The 14,765-nt window shown below is 37.9% G+C and overlaps 1 protein-coding gene across 1 annotated transcript in view; it reads left to right on the top strand.

The window, feature by feature from the left end:
• LOC118982521 (catenin alpha-2) overlaps positions 1 to 11,472 on the top strand; it is a 100,864-nt gene extending 89,392 nt beyond the window's left edge. The window contains exon 9 of the mRNA XM_037039617.1: positions 10,288 to 11,472. Within this exon, the coding sequence (XP_036895512.1) occupies positions 10,288 to 10,575 (288 nt within the window). The 3' untranslated portion in view covers positions 10,576 to 11,472. The remainder of the gene's footprint in view (positions 1 to 10,287) is intronic.
• The last annotated feature ends 3,293 nt before the right edge of the window (positions 11,473 to 14,765 follow it).

Genomic DNA, 14,765 nt, shown 5'->3' with positions numbered 1-14,765 from the left:
TCTCTTCTGGTCTTCTTTACTCTTCTCATCCAGGGCCCAGGTAGCAGTGGAGGCTTCGACCAGCTTTTTCAACATACCTGATGAGGAGAGAGGCATGAGCTGAATGGGAGTTGACTTTCCCCAACATATGAATAATGCCATACAACACAATTCTTTGTGGTGGAATGTGAAGAGAAGTGAAAAGATGAGGGATAATAAACCAGGGATCTCAGATTATGCTTACTTTCGAGGCAAAGTCCTCCACCAACCAGCACCCAAAGATGTGGTCCTTGCCTCTCGTGCTTTGTTCTCCACTCCACGGTTGCAGTTTAGGTGCTGGGCCATAGGTGGTGTTTTGTAAGGTGTTAACTAGCCCTCCTCACTTATCGGCACATGTCTACAAAGTTGGGTTCCATTAGTGATTCATTCATTTAGTTTATGAAGACTTATTTCTCTTGGATTCCTAGACAAAGGCTTGTCCTAGATTTGTCTTCCAGTCATGTCGATATTGCTCAAGGAGGGAGAATGGGGAAAATAGAAAAATCAAAGGTGCTGATATTCTGCTAGCTGCCTCCCCTATAAGGAAGGCAGAAAGAGGCTTTAGCCTTTTGAAGAGTTGCTATGAGGTATGAACCCTGGATGGTGGTGACAGAAAGAGTGTCTTCTTACCCAGAGATATTTCCCAATTATGGTTAGAACTCCAGCGGATTTGCTTATCATCGTTCTGTTGTCATGTGGGGACAAACCAGAGAGGAGATCCTTAAGTGTGGCAAAAAAAAAAAAAAAAATTAGGGAGAAAAATAGAGAAAAAGGAGGGAACTACCTAAATAAACAAATACCTATTCATAACTTTCCAAGGGCCAACACACCTCAATATTGCCACTTCTCCCTGGAATTCTGACATTAGCCAGAATGCCTTGTTAGGGTTGAACAAAGACTGTTCTGCCTTTAATGGTGAGGAAAAACTGGCCCTTAGCCATATTTAGGAAATTTATTGACTGTAATTAAACCTTCATGGGAGTCCCCAAGGTTTACTCACCTATAATTGAAAAATGCGAATGAAAACAGTTAATCAGTGAACTGGCTGAGGATGAACCGCTACCTACCCACCTAAATGAATTAAGAATGAAAAGTGTGTCCAGTTGAGAAAGTTACCCAAGGGCTAATTGGTAAATTTCTCAGCAACTGGGAGAGATTTTTTCTTAGCCTGGCTGAGATTGCAGTGCTTTTAATGCTAAAGCCTTTGCCAACTTCACCTGGAGCCATTGCATACAGTCTTCCTAACAACTGGCCTTCAGCGCTGGTGGAGGGCCTGCCGCCTCCTTGTCATCACTCAAGGAATCACTGCAGGAGAAATAACTGATCTCTTGGCCTCCTTTCTATCATGATTCAGCCACTACCTAAAGCTGTAGACCATTTGCTTTTCAAGATCCCATAATCAAATGAAATGCCCCTGGAATTAATCCAGTTCTACAGGAGTTACCGCTCAGTAACCACTAGCAGTAAATAGCGATTGGTAAATGTTCCAATGTTAATAGACTCGATGCAACCTTTTTCCTTTTTAGTAATAATCACAGCACACCTCTGATAGCCATTTCTCACTTCAGACACTATACTTGTTAATATATTCAGCTAATTTTTATCACCTGATTAAAAATTACCCCCCAAATGGTTTACACAATGTTAATGCTTGTGTCTTCTGCTTAATGATTTTATTCATTAACAACTATATTGTCAGTGATAAATACACAAAAGAGTATATGCAACATTGAAATAAAAATATTTGCCAGTAATCTAATTAGTAGTAACAAGAGCAAAAGGTATTAAACGAGTTAATTTAAATATAGAAGTAAAAGTAAAATATTTAGGTAACATACCAAGTTGTTTTTGACAACTCTGTCAAAATGTGACCTCTTGGAGATAAGTTTTTCCATCCCTACCACCCAGCAGACTCTGATGGAGCAAAGTGCCATGATTGATTAGTAGTGTCTGCCATGGCCACCACAGGGGTGAGTGGCAAGTTGTTGCCTGTGTGCAGCACTGTCACTGTCTCAACAGGAAGGAATTCACCTTTGTGAACTCACTTCGTTGTTGATGTTTGATGAGGGGTAGAGAGTGCACTAGAACACTGAAGTGAGGACTTGCCATAAAGGAATTGTCCTCTTTGCAAGTGTGTAAACATCCATAAAGTGGGAAAAGATGCAATTAGGCTGAACCTTTTCACTGTGCCTTTGTTTGCCTGGGCTATTTATTACTCTTGCACTTGCTAGAGTTTTTAAAGAGTGTTATTGATATAGACTGGAAAAAGTAGGCAGATAGTTCAAGGTACTTCAAATGTATCAGAGTTCCTAAGGAGATCAAATACTTCTTCAAAGCCTCATGGATTTTTTAAACATGAAATGTTCTTCATGTCAGATAATAGGCACCACTGCTCTGGGTTTCTAACCTCCCATTCATTAGCAGCAAAGCTGACTTATTGCAAAGTCTTTTTTTTTTCCCCTGCAAGCAATTTATGACTCATTTCGAGTAAATGATTAAATATAAATAAATGACCAGTGGAAAGATTTCAGGTTTCTCAAGGTGTTTGCTCTCACTTGATTGTCAATTCTCCCTTCACAACTTCCTTCCCCCAAAACACTGCCCCAGGCCTGAACAGGTACAGCATAGTTCCATTAAAATGCTTCATGTTGGAGCATCGTCCTGTATACAGAAAAGCTGTGGGTTTGATCACTGGTCAGGGCACATGCCTAGATTGAGGGTTCAATCCCCATGTTAGCTGAAGAGCCTGTGAGAGGCAACCAATAATTAATCAATCAATCTCTCTCTCCCCCCTCCCTGCCCCTCCCCTGCCTATCTTCCTCCTTCTCTAAAAGCAATGAAAAATACATCTTGAGTTGGAATAAAAAATACTTCATGTTCTTGTCAAATAATAAATTATTCCCATTAAAAGATCTTGCAGGTGGCTAAAATGGACTCTATCCATATTTGCAGAACAGTTTTAGCATTGTCAAAATCAGTAACACTATCAGCTCTGACATGAGAAAATTAAAATAAAATAGCGTAGGCCTAAATGGGACTCAATTCCATCTCCTCAGAATTCTAAGCTCTTTTGAGATAGTCAAGACCAACTTCTCAGTTTTATAATATTTCACAGTAACTTTCAAATGAATTTGGTTAATTTTATTGGATTTACCTCAGCCAGTAGCCTCATGGCACTTGCATTGTAAATCCAAGGGCAGATCGCTTGGCCCCTGAGATTTCCATGAACTGCCATTTGTGGTTTATTATTGGTAATAGATAATAAGCCTTTTGAAAATAGAAATACAACCTTGAAATGAATCTATCTCTACATGCATATTTTAAATGGATTAGTGTAGAACTCAGTGTAATTTTTAATCCTCTTCTATAATTATATGTCTGGCCCTCTCCTAAGCCATTTACTGTGTTACATGTAATTAACCCAATGCATTTCCCTCTACCTCTTTTGCATTACTTTGCAAGTTTGACTATGCTGGGTTTTTTATGTGTGTGTTTTTAAAACCAGCTGTTAAGTCTAAATTGCATTTGTTTTATTGCTGGTTGGCCCCAGGAAGTTCACCATTATTATCAAGAGTAATTGCTAATTAACAGATAGAAAGTAGCCCTGTCTGTCAAAGGAATGGTTGAGATGTCTCTTGATGATGTTATATCTTTGATTATTAAAAGAATATTGATTTTTATATTAAAATTATGACACTGAGAGAATTTTTACTACATTTAGTGGACTTTTTACCTAAGAAAAACATGGATTTAATATTTCTTTCAGCATTCTGTTTTAGCTCTGTAAAAATGCTAAACAATATTAAAGAAAAAAGAAATTAGAATTGACATAAATTAGATGCTTGCAATATGCAGAATACTGTTATTGAAACTATGGGGAAAACCAATATAAGCTACTATGTGGTTTCTTATATCTAGCCACCTGAATTTCAATTCCATAATTTCAACTGTTCCTTTGATAGTTGCACACAACACGTAAACGTGAAACTCAGTAGATACAAAGCTAAATTTAACACCCTGGTTGGTGTGACTCAGTGGATTGAGCACCAGCCTGTGATTCAAAGGGTCACCAGTTTTATTCCCAATCAGGGCGCATGCCTGGGTTGTGGGCCAGGTCCCCAGTAAGGGGTGTGCTAGAGGCAACCACACATTGATGTTTTTCTCCCTCTCTTTTTTCCTCCCTTCCCTTCTGTCTAAAATAAATAAATAAAATCTTTTAAAAAGGCAAAGTTAAATTAGCCTTATAGCACCTTTTCATCTCTCTTCTTTCTATCACCTGGGTTAAGAGCATCAATATAGGTCCAGTTGTACAAGCTAGAAATTTGACAAGTATCCTTCATTACTAAACTATTCAGTCACCAACAATCTTCTATCTAGTTTCATTCGTTAAGTCGTGTTTAGATATCATGCCCACCAGGAAGCTTTAGTTTCCTATCCTGTCTCCATCTGACTCAACGTAGATCTCCCATTCTCTCTGTGCCTTTACACCTTACGTCCTATTAAAGCACTTACCACAGAGCATTAAATTGTGTAGTTTATGTGTCGGTTTGTGCACCCAACCTTAAATCACACATTTGGCACAAGTAGATACACACTAGTGGTCTGAGGAGATTCTTGTGTGAGTAAGTAGGTAGGAAGAGGGAGCGAAAGACTTGAGTAAAGAGTAAATGAGAATTCAGCATTTCAAGAAATATATTTGCATTTTCATTTAGAAGAGTGTGAGCCATGCAGTCACAATTGTTTCTGTGGACACTGAACCCCTCTTGTGGTATAAACGTCATGTTAGTGAGATAGCATGGAACTTCACACATGGAGTGTTAGAATGCTTCAGATGATCTTGTAAATTTTTAGTTATTTTAAGCCGTTTTCATAACACTCTTCATCTATTCTTTTTAGCTTAAACAACAGAAATGTATTTTCTCACAATTCTGGAGGTCAGAAGTCCCAGATCAAGGTCCACCAGGGTGGGTTTCTGATGAGGCCTCTCTTCTTGGCTTGCAGATGGCCACCTTCTCGTCATGTCCTCACATGGCCTTTCTTGGGTGTGTGCATGCAGAGAGAGTAAACTTCCTTTTTACTTGTTCAAGAATGTCTGTAACAGTTTTATTCTTTTTTGTAAAAAAAATTATACACACTTCATCTTTTGTCCTAAGGAATTAGGCAGCACAAATATCAATTAATAGCAGAGTCACAATTCATGAAAGTCTTTTCTTTCCACTGAATGCACTCAATGAGAATTGTGTAGAGAGTTTAGAAGCTGTGTGGTGTTAAGAACAGTGGTAACAGAGGCAGGAATATGGCCAGAAAAAGCCCCCATAAAAACTGCTTTAAAACAGCTCTCCCACCCTTACTTGATTTTCATGTACTGTAATAGAACAAGATGTGAGGAAACATCTGTTGCCTTTTTTAAAATAGTACTTTGATATTTTAAGAATATTGACAGAATTAGAAGAAGCCTAATTTCTGTGGTGAGGGACAGTAGACACCTCTGAACTGGAACAGAGAGGATTAGTCTAGCCCAGCTTGTTAGATTTGGGGCTTGTGGATTCTTCTGTTATACATAGCTCTGCGAAGCAGCATGGAGCCACAGTGAGCTCCTGGGCGCTGGAGTTAGGCCGCTTGCATTTACATCTTGCCTTCTTCATCTCTTATTTGTAAAGTGGTACTGGATAAGCTGTATGGCTCTCTAAATTGTGATGGAGCATCACAGTGTTTCTCTGTCAAGAGTGGTTGCGAGATTGAATGAGAGAAGGGAAACTCAGGCAGCTACTTCCAAGACTGGCTCATGGTCACATTTGGTAAATTTAGGCTCTTATTTTCAAAGGTAGGTAAAAATTAGCAGCTTCTGTTAGAGTAAATATTGGAACTGAATGGGACATCCTGTAGGAATAGTAAGGCCTTTAAGTAGGAAAAATGCAAGTCTCTTATTGTGGAAAAGTCTGGTCAGTGTATACACAGACAAGCTTGAGGAATAGCTGAGATATGGCCCATTTCTGAGGTTGTTACACAGCCAGCTCAACCAGCAGAGAGAAGGGCACAGCAGAACACCAGTCAGAGTAGGTGAGCTCCTGCCAAGGATACAAACGGTCGTTACAGCTGCACAATGCATGTGCTTCAGAGAATCGAAGCAAGTACAAGAGAAATTTGCAAGTCTCAGATTCCAGGCACTGCCTCCATGAGGGAGAATCCAAGCCACCCTCAAGTGCAGGAAAGACTGGGAAGGGCAGATCCCAGAGCAGGAGCACAGCCAGGACCAAGAGATCCAGTTATAAAGAATTCAGGCTCTGAGGATGAGGCTGAACATCACAGACCAGGTGAGGTGAAGGCTCTCACCAGATATAGTCTTGGTGTTTCCAGGTTTAAAGGACAGGCCTCCACCCAGACAGAGGTAATGATTGAAATAGGTTCATTTTGGATGACAGGTAGTCACTGAAAAAACAAGCCCCCAGAGGTTAAAGGGTGTTTCAAAGAAATAGTGTAGCGGTTCAGATGGTGGGCTTCAGGCAGAGCTGGTACGATCCTACTCTCGACTTTGCCAGTTACTTACTGCACAGTCGAGTTACATTACATCTCTAGGCGTCTGTCTGTTCACCTGTAGAATGCGGGTAATGAAAGTCCTCACTTCAAGGTTTTTAGAAACTTGAATCAGGCAATTTAATTAAAAGGACCAAGGCAAAGCCAAGTACCTGCTAATTTCTCGATTAATGTTGGTTATTATTATTAAAACTTTATCCAGAATCATTTGCATTTCTTGCTTTAAAATGCCATGCCTACAGGATAAATTACAAAATAGAATGCAATTATGTTAAATAAGTTTCACAAAACCTTGTGTTTTAAAAAATCACCTGGTCATGTAGCTTTACTTTTTTTAATGTATTTTTTAGGAAGTGAATTTTTTAGCAATATGTGCCACCCAGAAACCAGAACTCAGTACTATTTCAGACAAGCATAACAAAGACTTATTTTTATTTATTTGTTTATTTATTTATTATTTTTGCAGATTTTATTTATTTATCTTTAGAGGGGAAGGGAAGGAGAGAGGGAGAGAAATATCAATGTATGGTTGCCTCTCATGAGTCCCCTGCTGAGAACTGGCCTGCAACCCAGGAATGTGCCCTGACTAGGAATCGAACTGCGGTTGTTTGGTTCTCAGGCCTGTGCTCAATCCGCTGAGCTACACGGGCCAGGGGGAAAGACCTATTGTTAAATTTTAAAAATTTTATTGTACTGATAATTATCTCAATTATTAAAGTAGGTATAGAGCATATAGAAAAATATCCTTTTGTAATTCAAGTTTTAAGAAAAAAGTCAAATTTTGTTTTTAATTTTAGATTGGGCTTACTGTCTAGGAATAAATTTGTTCCAAGTTTATCTGGCTAGGTCCTTCACCTCCTCGCTTCGCCTTGCCACAAATTAGTATTTGCGATTCCAGATGGCTTGAATGAAATAACTGGCTTTATACTTCAGAGCTGTCTCACTCTCAACCAATGTATTAGGTTTATTCACAGGATTCCTGCTTCAGGCTGGGAGAGCAAAGGGGTTCTGAAGAAGAGACAGGCTATCCTATTTTTGCTGCAGAATTAGATAGACACCATCTATCTGAAAATGGAATCTGTGGTAAAAATCTCCAAATTACTTGTAATTCTTCTCTTTGGATCCACTCAGTTCTCTCAAGATTTGCTTTTTGAAACCATTTAATAATACAGTAGACACGCCTTCTTCTACTTCTACTAATTTTACTGCCCTGAGGCAAATCAAAACAACAGTCTTTGCTATTATGTCATTTCACCCTCTCTTTAGCATAGCAAACAATAGAATTCACTAACTTCATGAATGAATATTACTTATTTTTGAAACCTGACAGACTTACAGGAAACCATCAATTGGACAAGGGATACAGTATCTAGCTTCTAAAGAAACCACAACTGATCTAATTGTCCCAACATTTTGCTAACTTATCTCTTTCCTTCATTATTTATACTTCTACCTGAGAATGAAATGGAAAAGATGAAAAAGTGGAATCCAGTCTGATAACTGGCTATGTTACCAAATTCACCCATGGTGAAAGTTCTGAAATCATTGGATGACATGAACCATCAGATGGTCTTTGGGTTTCATTAATTCAGTGGTTCTCAACTGTTATCATGCATCAGAATCTCCTGGAATGCAAGTTTTTAAATCAGAGAGTTTGGGATTGGCCTTAGAAGTTGCATTTTTAATAGGTTCCCAGGTGATGCTGATACTGTACTAGTTCAGAGACTGTACTTTGAGAACCCCTGTACTAATCCATGCTTAGTTTCTCTTCTATTAACATGAATAATTTAGACTTTGCTTTTGCTTAGCTAGTTGTAGAAAATTACACTGTAAAAACTAGTCTGGGGTAAGCAGTTATTTTGATCTATATGTACGTTGTGCAGCGTAATAGAAGTGGTAAAGTATGTGGTTACTCTGTCCATTTGGTTGATTTAATTCATAAAGCAGTCAGTTATGATATTTGCTGAATCATGGCTCTAATCCACAAATTACCTTGCTTCTCTATATTAATGTGAGGCCCAGGTAATACTGATGTATAATCTTGTTTTTTTTAGGGGTGGAACCTCAGTTCTATGACATTGCAAAGAATTCATACAGAAAAAGTATCTTCCATTTCCCCCCAATTAATCTGACTGTATGGGTGTTTTCAATGGTGAAAGAATTTAGTTTATTTGTTATAACATATTTTTTAAATCAGCATAATTTTATTTAGCTTTCACAGTGAATGAGGAACAGAGATCTGCGTGTTGTTGGTCACTACTTGGGACATGTTTTGATCTTAAGAAATGACAAGAAGCTAAAGTGAGTGCAGGTTGCATGAAACAGGAAAGCCACAGTGTTTGGGGTCCCTCAGCTTAAATACTTGGCTAATCTCCTTGCGCCCAGAAGGTTGTAGGCCTAGCCTCCAGTTCTCTAATGCAGATATAGCCCATCAGTTACAGATTAGACAAGAAATCATGTCAAAAACTAGGAACAACATTGCTTAGGAACGTCCTTGGATCCCTCATCTGAATGCAATGGATACATATCCTTAGTCACTCAAGCATCCCTGAGGCTGGAATCATAATCTCATTCCTACTGTTAATTCTTTCCCATTACTAAGTTGCATATAGAAATATGGCTGAAAGGGAGTCTGGGAAATGCAGTTTTGATTTTGTCAGCATCTATGGTTCAGGAAGTGAAAAAAAGGTTGAAACATATTGAATGGGCTAATATACAGCAGATACCACATCATCTAACTAAAAGCAGAAGAGAGGTAACCTAAAAAAATTTCCTGGCCTGAGGGTCTGAGGATGAGCTTCTACACCTACTGTGCTCTGAGTTGTGACTCGTCGTAGCCTTTTTGAGGTTATCCTGCCCAATAGTGTGGCAGAATGGTGCAGTAATACAGTCTGTAAGGACTTCATTACTTAAGCTGTGTGAAACTGTAGGACTTACGAGACCTCTGCATGTGACAGTCCTCTCATCATGAAGGAGCAATGACAATTATTGCCCCTTTACAGATTGTTGTGAGAGTTAAATGGGCTCGGACAGTAGTGTTTGGCACGTAGTGCTCAGTCAGTCTTTCGTTAACACGTGGTCTCAGGGGTCTCACCGAATGCTCTCTGACCGGCAACAACCTAGCACAGATATTGAGGCTCTTATAGGAGGTATTTTCAAGACCTGGGAATACTTAAATGGATACTCAAGCTTAAAAAACACTTAAGCAAAAGACAAAACACCCATAAGTGTTCCTCTTATGAACCGCTTGCATCCTTACCAATCCTAAATTCAAGGTGGAGAAATAATCTGTAAATAGAGGCATAATCCCACCGGGGGACCATACAATTATAATGGAATCTCTTACCCTTTTTCCAGTGCCTGCTAAATGTTTTTTAAATATTTGAGTAATTGAGACCATTACCAATCAGCCTAATGTAATAACATGAGGTACTGTACTTTGAAAACCTTTTGTAAATATTGGAATTCTTACACACTCTAAAGAGGGCTTTTACTTTATGTGTATTAGGATTTTAATGAACTATGCATCACAGAATATCTTTTTTTAATTTTTATCTTGGGAAGAGGGATGGGAGAAGATAGGTGACTGCTTTATAGTTCGTTCACCTTACTGTGTGATATTTGCTTTGGGACACCGCTGTGTACTTGCACAGACAAAGCATTGTTTTACTGTGAAGCTGCACCACTATTTTGTGAGTGTTGTGCCTTGACTAACCCATGTGTATCTCACTCTAGCTGGACAGTGCTACATCGCTCATCCAGGCAGCGAAAAACCTGATGAATGCTGTTGTCCTCACGGTAAAAGCATCCTATGTGGCCTCAACCAAATACCAGAAGGTCTATGGGACAGCAGCTGTCAACTCACCTGTTGTGTCTTGGAAGATGAAGGCTCCAGAGAAGAAGCCCCTTGTGAAGAGAGAAAAGCCTGAAGAATTCCAGACACGAGTTAGACGAGGTTCTCAGAAGAAACACATTTCGCCTGTACAGGCCTTAAGTGAATTCAAAGCAATGGATTCCTTCTAGAATGATAGGCTTTAACAAGAAATCTTTTTTCTTTCTTTTTTTTTTCTTTCCTTTTCTTTTTAAATTCATTTTTTGTAATGCATACCTGCCGACTCATATGCCTCTGGCATGGGGAAATTATGGGAGCAGAGTCTGTTTGCATGAAGATGAGATGTGATCAGTACTACTGATCCATCTATAAGCCTGGGCAGAGGACAGGGAAGTCCTGTCCTGAGGTGGCACAGAGCTGTTCTTTGCAACATTCTCATGCAGTTGGGTGAAGAGTTCGTATTGCGATGTTTACGGGAGTGGGAGGGATGGGGAAAATAAACTTAACACTACAAGAGCAAATTCTAATGCATGCAAGAATCATTAGGTTGGCAGGTATAGTAAATGAAAAATCTGGAAGTGTAATGGTAGAACATAAAGCTTGTATTGCTTCTGTGTCAGTGCAAAAATGTACTAGCCAATACGCTTAAGTGTGTGGCCCACAAATGGAACAACTTAACTTTGAAGTCATATCCACACTATGTGGATTTTTTTACTAAGGGGAAACTAACTCGTCCAGCCTAAAATGCTTCTTTTAATCTGTATTCTGTTCTTTCTCTTCCAGTAGTGTCATTACTAATGCTCATGCTATCAATTTTTCCCCTTCACTGAAAACAAACATTTATTTGAGACAATTATCCTTCTGGGGGCACTGGAAGCACAATACAGTGATCAATCTTGCTTTTACTTTTTTAAAAAAAAATTGAACTATGATTTTGCTAGAAATAGGAGGCCCAGTGGTGGAATGTTAGAGGAACAGAAACTGACAATGTGTGAAGGTTTAGAGGCAGATACATAGGTGTAGCTTGGAGTGCTGGTATCTAATATGGCATTGTACCTACTAACTCAAATAAACACATTTAATCTTGACATATGAAGAATGTTTTCTTTCTTTAAATGCATACTTAATAAAACAACAGCTTCTTGCTGAAAAGGCATACTTTTTCAGAACAGCTTCTTGAAAAGTGGTTAAAATGTTCATTGGATTTTAGAAATTGGGGGAGCAAATGGGTAATAAATAAAGAAATCTCTGAGTCATCTTTAAAGTCCAGGAACTGATTGTTTTATATCTTTCATTTATTTTTATTTACTTTCCAACAGAATTTAAAGTGAGAAAGTCATGTGTTAGATTTTTGTGGGCCTTGTTAAGCCCCGGGCTAAAGTTAAGAAACTTAATGAATTCTCAGAGAGAAACTGAATCCAATATATACCCATTGATTTCAAAATATTTTATTTCAAAGCTTTTTAATCTAAATTGTAAAAAAAAAGGGCATTTGTCCCTTTACTAGGAAGGAGTGAGTAGCAGTCTTTCAGCTATGGCCTGAGGCGGGAGAAAGGGATCTCAAATACTCATCTGAGTGCCCCAAATCCTCCCATTTAAGTGAGCCCTACAGGTTTGCAAGTTACAATATGTCTCCAGACGACTTCTGGTAAAATATGTGTGTTTCTGAGCAATGTAGTAACACATTGGGACTATGCTTGCACTAGCTTAGGTGCAAAGTCTTAAGGAGAAGAGACTGAGGTCTTATAGAAGGAGAGCAGCATAGTCCAAAATCTTATTTAGACATGATTAGGCTCAAAACACTTCTAACCACCACTGGATGATGAAAAATTCCACCCAGGCTAAGAACAATCAGGTGGAAAAGCAACACTAAAAGTAGAAGCTGATTTTTAACACTAATCATTAGGTCCTATTACCACTATCCTGCCCTCTTAATGTATGTAAACTTAGTAAAGCTCATATAGGAAAAAATACACAGCTAACAATATACTCAATGTTGTAAAACTTTTTCTCTAAGATCAGGACCAAAACAAGGATGCCTAATCTGGCTAATTTTACTCAATGAAGTATTGGAAACCTTAACAGAGCAATTAAGCAAGAAAAAGAAAAAAAAATCCAAATTAGAAAGGAGGAAATAAAACTTATTATTTTCAGATGATATATATAGAAAACCCTAAAATCTCTAAAAAAGAAACTGTTAGACCTAATAAACAAATCCAATAATGTTACAATATACAAAATAATATGCAAAAATCATCTGTGTTTCTCTACACTAATAATGAACTATAAGAAAGAGAAATTAGGAAAAATTTTCTGTAATGTACAAAACAATAAAATACCTAGGAATACATCTCATTAAGGAAGGGAAATCACTGAAAACTATAAGGTACTGTTGAAAGAGATTAAAGACACAAATAAATGGAAAGATGTTACATGCTTATGGATTAGAATATCATTAAGTCTTCCATGGTACCCAAAGCAATCTACATATCCAATACAATCACTATCAAATTTTTCAGTATAATGTTTCACAGAATAGAACAAGCCTAAATTTTTTTATGAAACCACAAAGGACCTCAAATAACCAAATTAATCTTGAGAAAGAACAAATTTGGAGACATAACTTTCTCTCATATCAAACTACTATATTACAAAGCTAGAGTAATAAAAACAGTATGGTATTGGCATAAAACACACAGATTAATGGCTCAGAAAGAAACTTATGCATATATGATTATGACAAGAGAGCCAAAATATACAATGGGTAAAGGGCAGCCTTTTCAATAAATAGTATGGGGAAAACTTGACAGCCACATGTGGAAGAATGAAACTGAGCTATCTTATTGTGCACATAATTTAATTCAAAATGATTAAAGACTTGGATGTAAGACCTGAAATAAAGCTCCTAGAATTAAACATAGGCAGTAAGTTCTTTATCATCAGTCTTAGTGATGACTTTGAATCTGAGGCCAAAACTAAGGGCACCAAAAACAAAAATAAATGCCATTACATTGAATTAAAATGCTTTTTACAGCAAAAAAAAAAAAGAAAGAGCAACCAACAGAATGGGAGGAAACATTTGCAACCTTATGTTGAGGTGTATTTGCTCTATACCACTTTGTTGAGAGTTTTGTATCATAAATGGATGTTGAATTTTAACATCCTTTATTGTGTATATCTTTGCTTCTCCTTTATTATATTTATTTATAGATACTTTTCCTTTAGTATATAATATTCACTTACTCATCTCCAAATTCTATCTCTTCCATTAATTGATACCTGAATACTTTAGCCCTCAATATGATCTGACTTCTCTAGTCCTACATAGTAGTTATTTCTGTAATCTTTTCATTTATCATATTATGATTTCTTGTCATACCTAAAAAATAATATGTAGACCAAGGTGAATCACCAAGCATAATAAGCATTAAAAATATTGGGATTTTATAAATTATAGTTCCTAAATTACCTGGTAATAGATCATGAGTCATTTGATTTTCAGTGCTGTGTCAATACATAGTATCCAAATCAAAGTGACCAGTACTTGTACCTACTCTTCTTGAGCACTTACTTAATCCTAAAGATTATGGCATTTTTTTAAGGTAATGAAAGGAATCACACAAGCTACAAAAGTCTGTTGTTAATAGTAATTTTAAATAATACCAGTGCTGAGGATGGTCATTGACAAGGTGGTGACTCGAGGCCCTTGTTCCCTGATGGAAACACAAAACGAACAACATAATGACCATAAAGTAGCTTTGTGGAAATTCTAGAAATCAATGAAGGATTTTAGCAGCTAAGTGAATGTCTAACAAAAAAATTGGATGTTTTTGCTTATTTATGTCCTGCCCCTTCTTTGGCATAGCATGGTCAGGAGGAAGCTGTCAATTCTTGGTTCTTCCCATGTAATGGAAGGGAAAGAGTGGAACCGTGCACATTGTCCTGACCTCTCTGAGGATACCCACAGGACTGCTTCTGTCTTGCCTAATTTGGATCACTGGTGGAAGTGGTGGCATGGTTTGGACACCAGGTTGGAGGCCACTGGAAGCATTTGCAGGCACCAGGGAAGGTAAGAGCTGTAGGGAGGGCTGCAAACTTATTGGCTCCTAAAAGCAAGAGCTTTGGGGCAGAGGATTACAACAGAACATATAAGACTTCAGAAAAAGGCAGTGGTGAGTCTCTTAGGGGATATAAGACAATTTAAAGGCACCCATGAATATGGGGGGATTGGGAAAAAAAACACACACAGACATAGAGAACAGGCATGCTTATAAAGGCCTGAAGAAACCATAAGCCTTCATGCCAGGTTGATTAGTAAAAGGTTCTTCCTTCAAAAAGCCAATCCATAAAGACTAAAAGAAGTGACTATTTCTTTAAATAT

The sequence above is a fragment of the Sturnira hondurensis genome, unplaced genomic scaffold (genome assembly GCF_014824575.4).
Source record: "Sturnira hondurensis isolate 20B ecotype Veracruz unplaced genomic scaffold, ASM1482457v3 Scaffold0002039, whole genome shotgun sequence".
Taxonomy (NCBI): domain Eukaryota; kingdom Metazoa; phylum Chordata; class Mammalia; order Chiroptera; family Phyllostomidae; genus Sturnira; species Sturnira hondurensis.
Note: the sequence above shows the minus strand (reverse complement) of the source record. Positions and strands in the feature narration are given on the sequence as shown.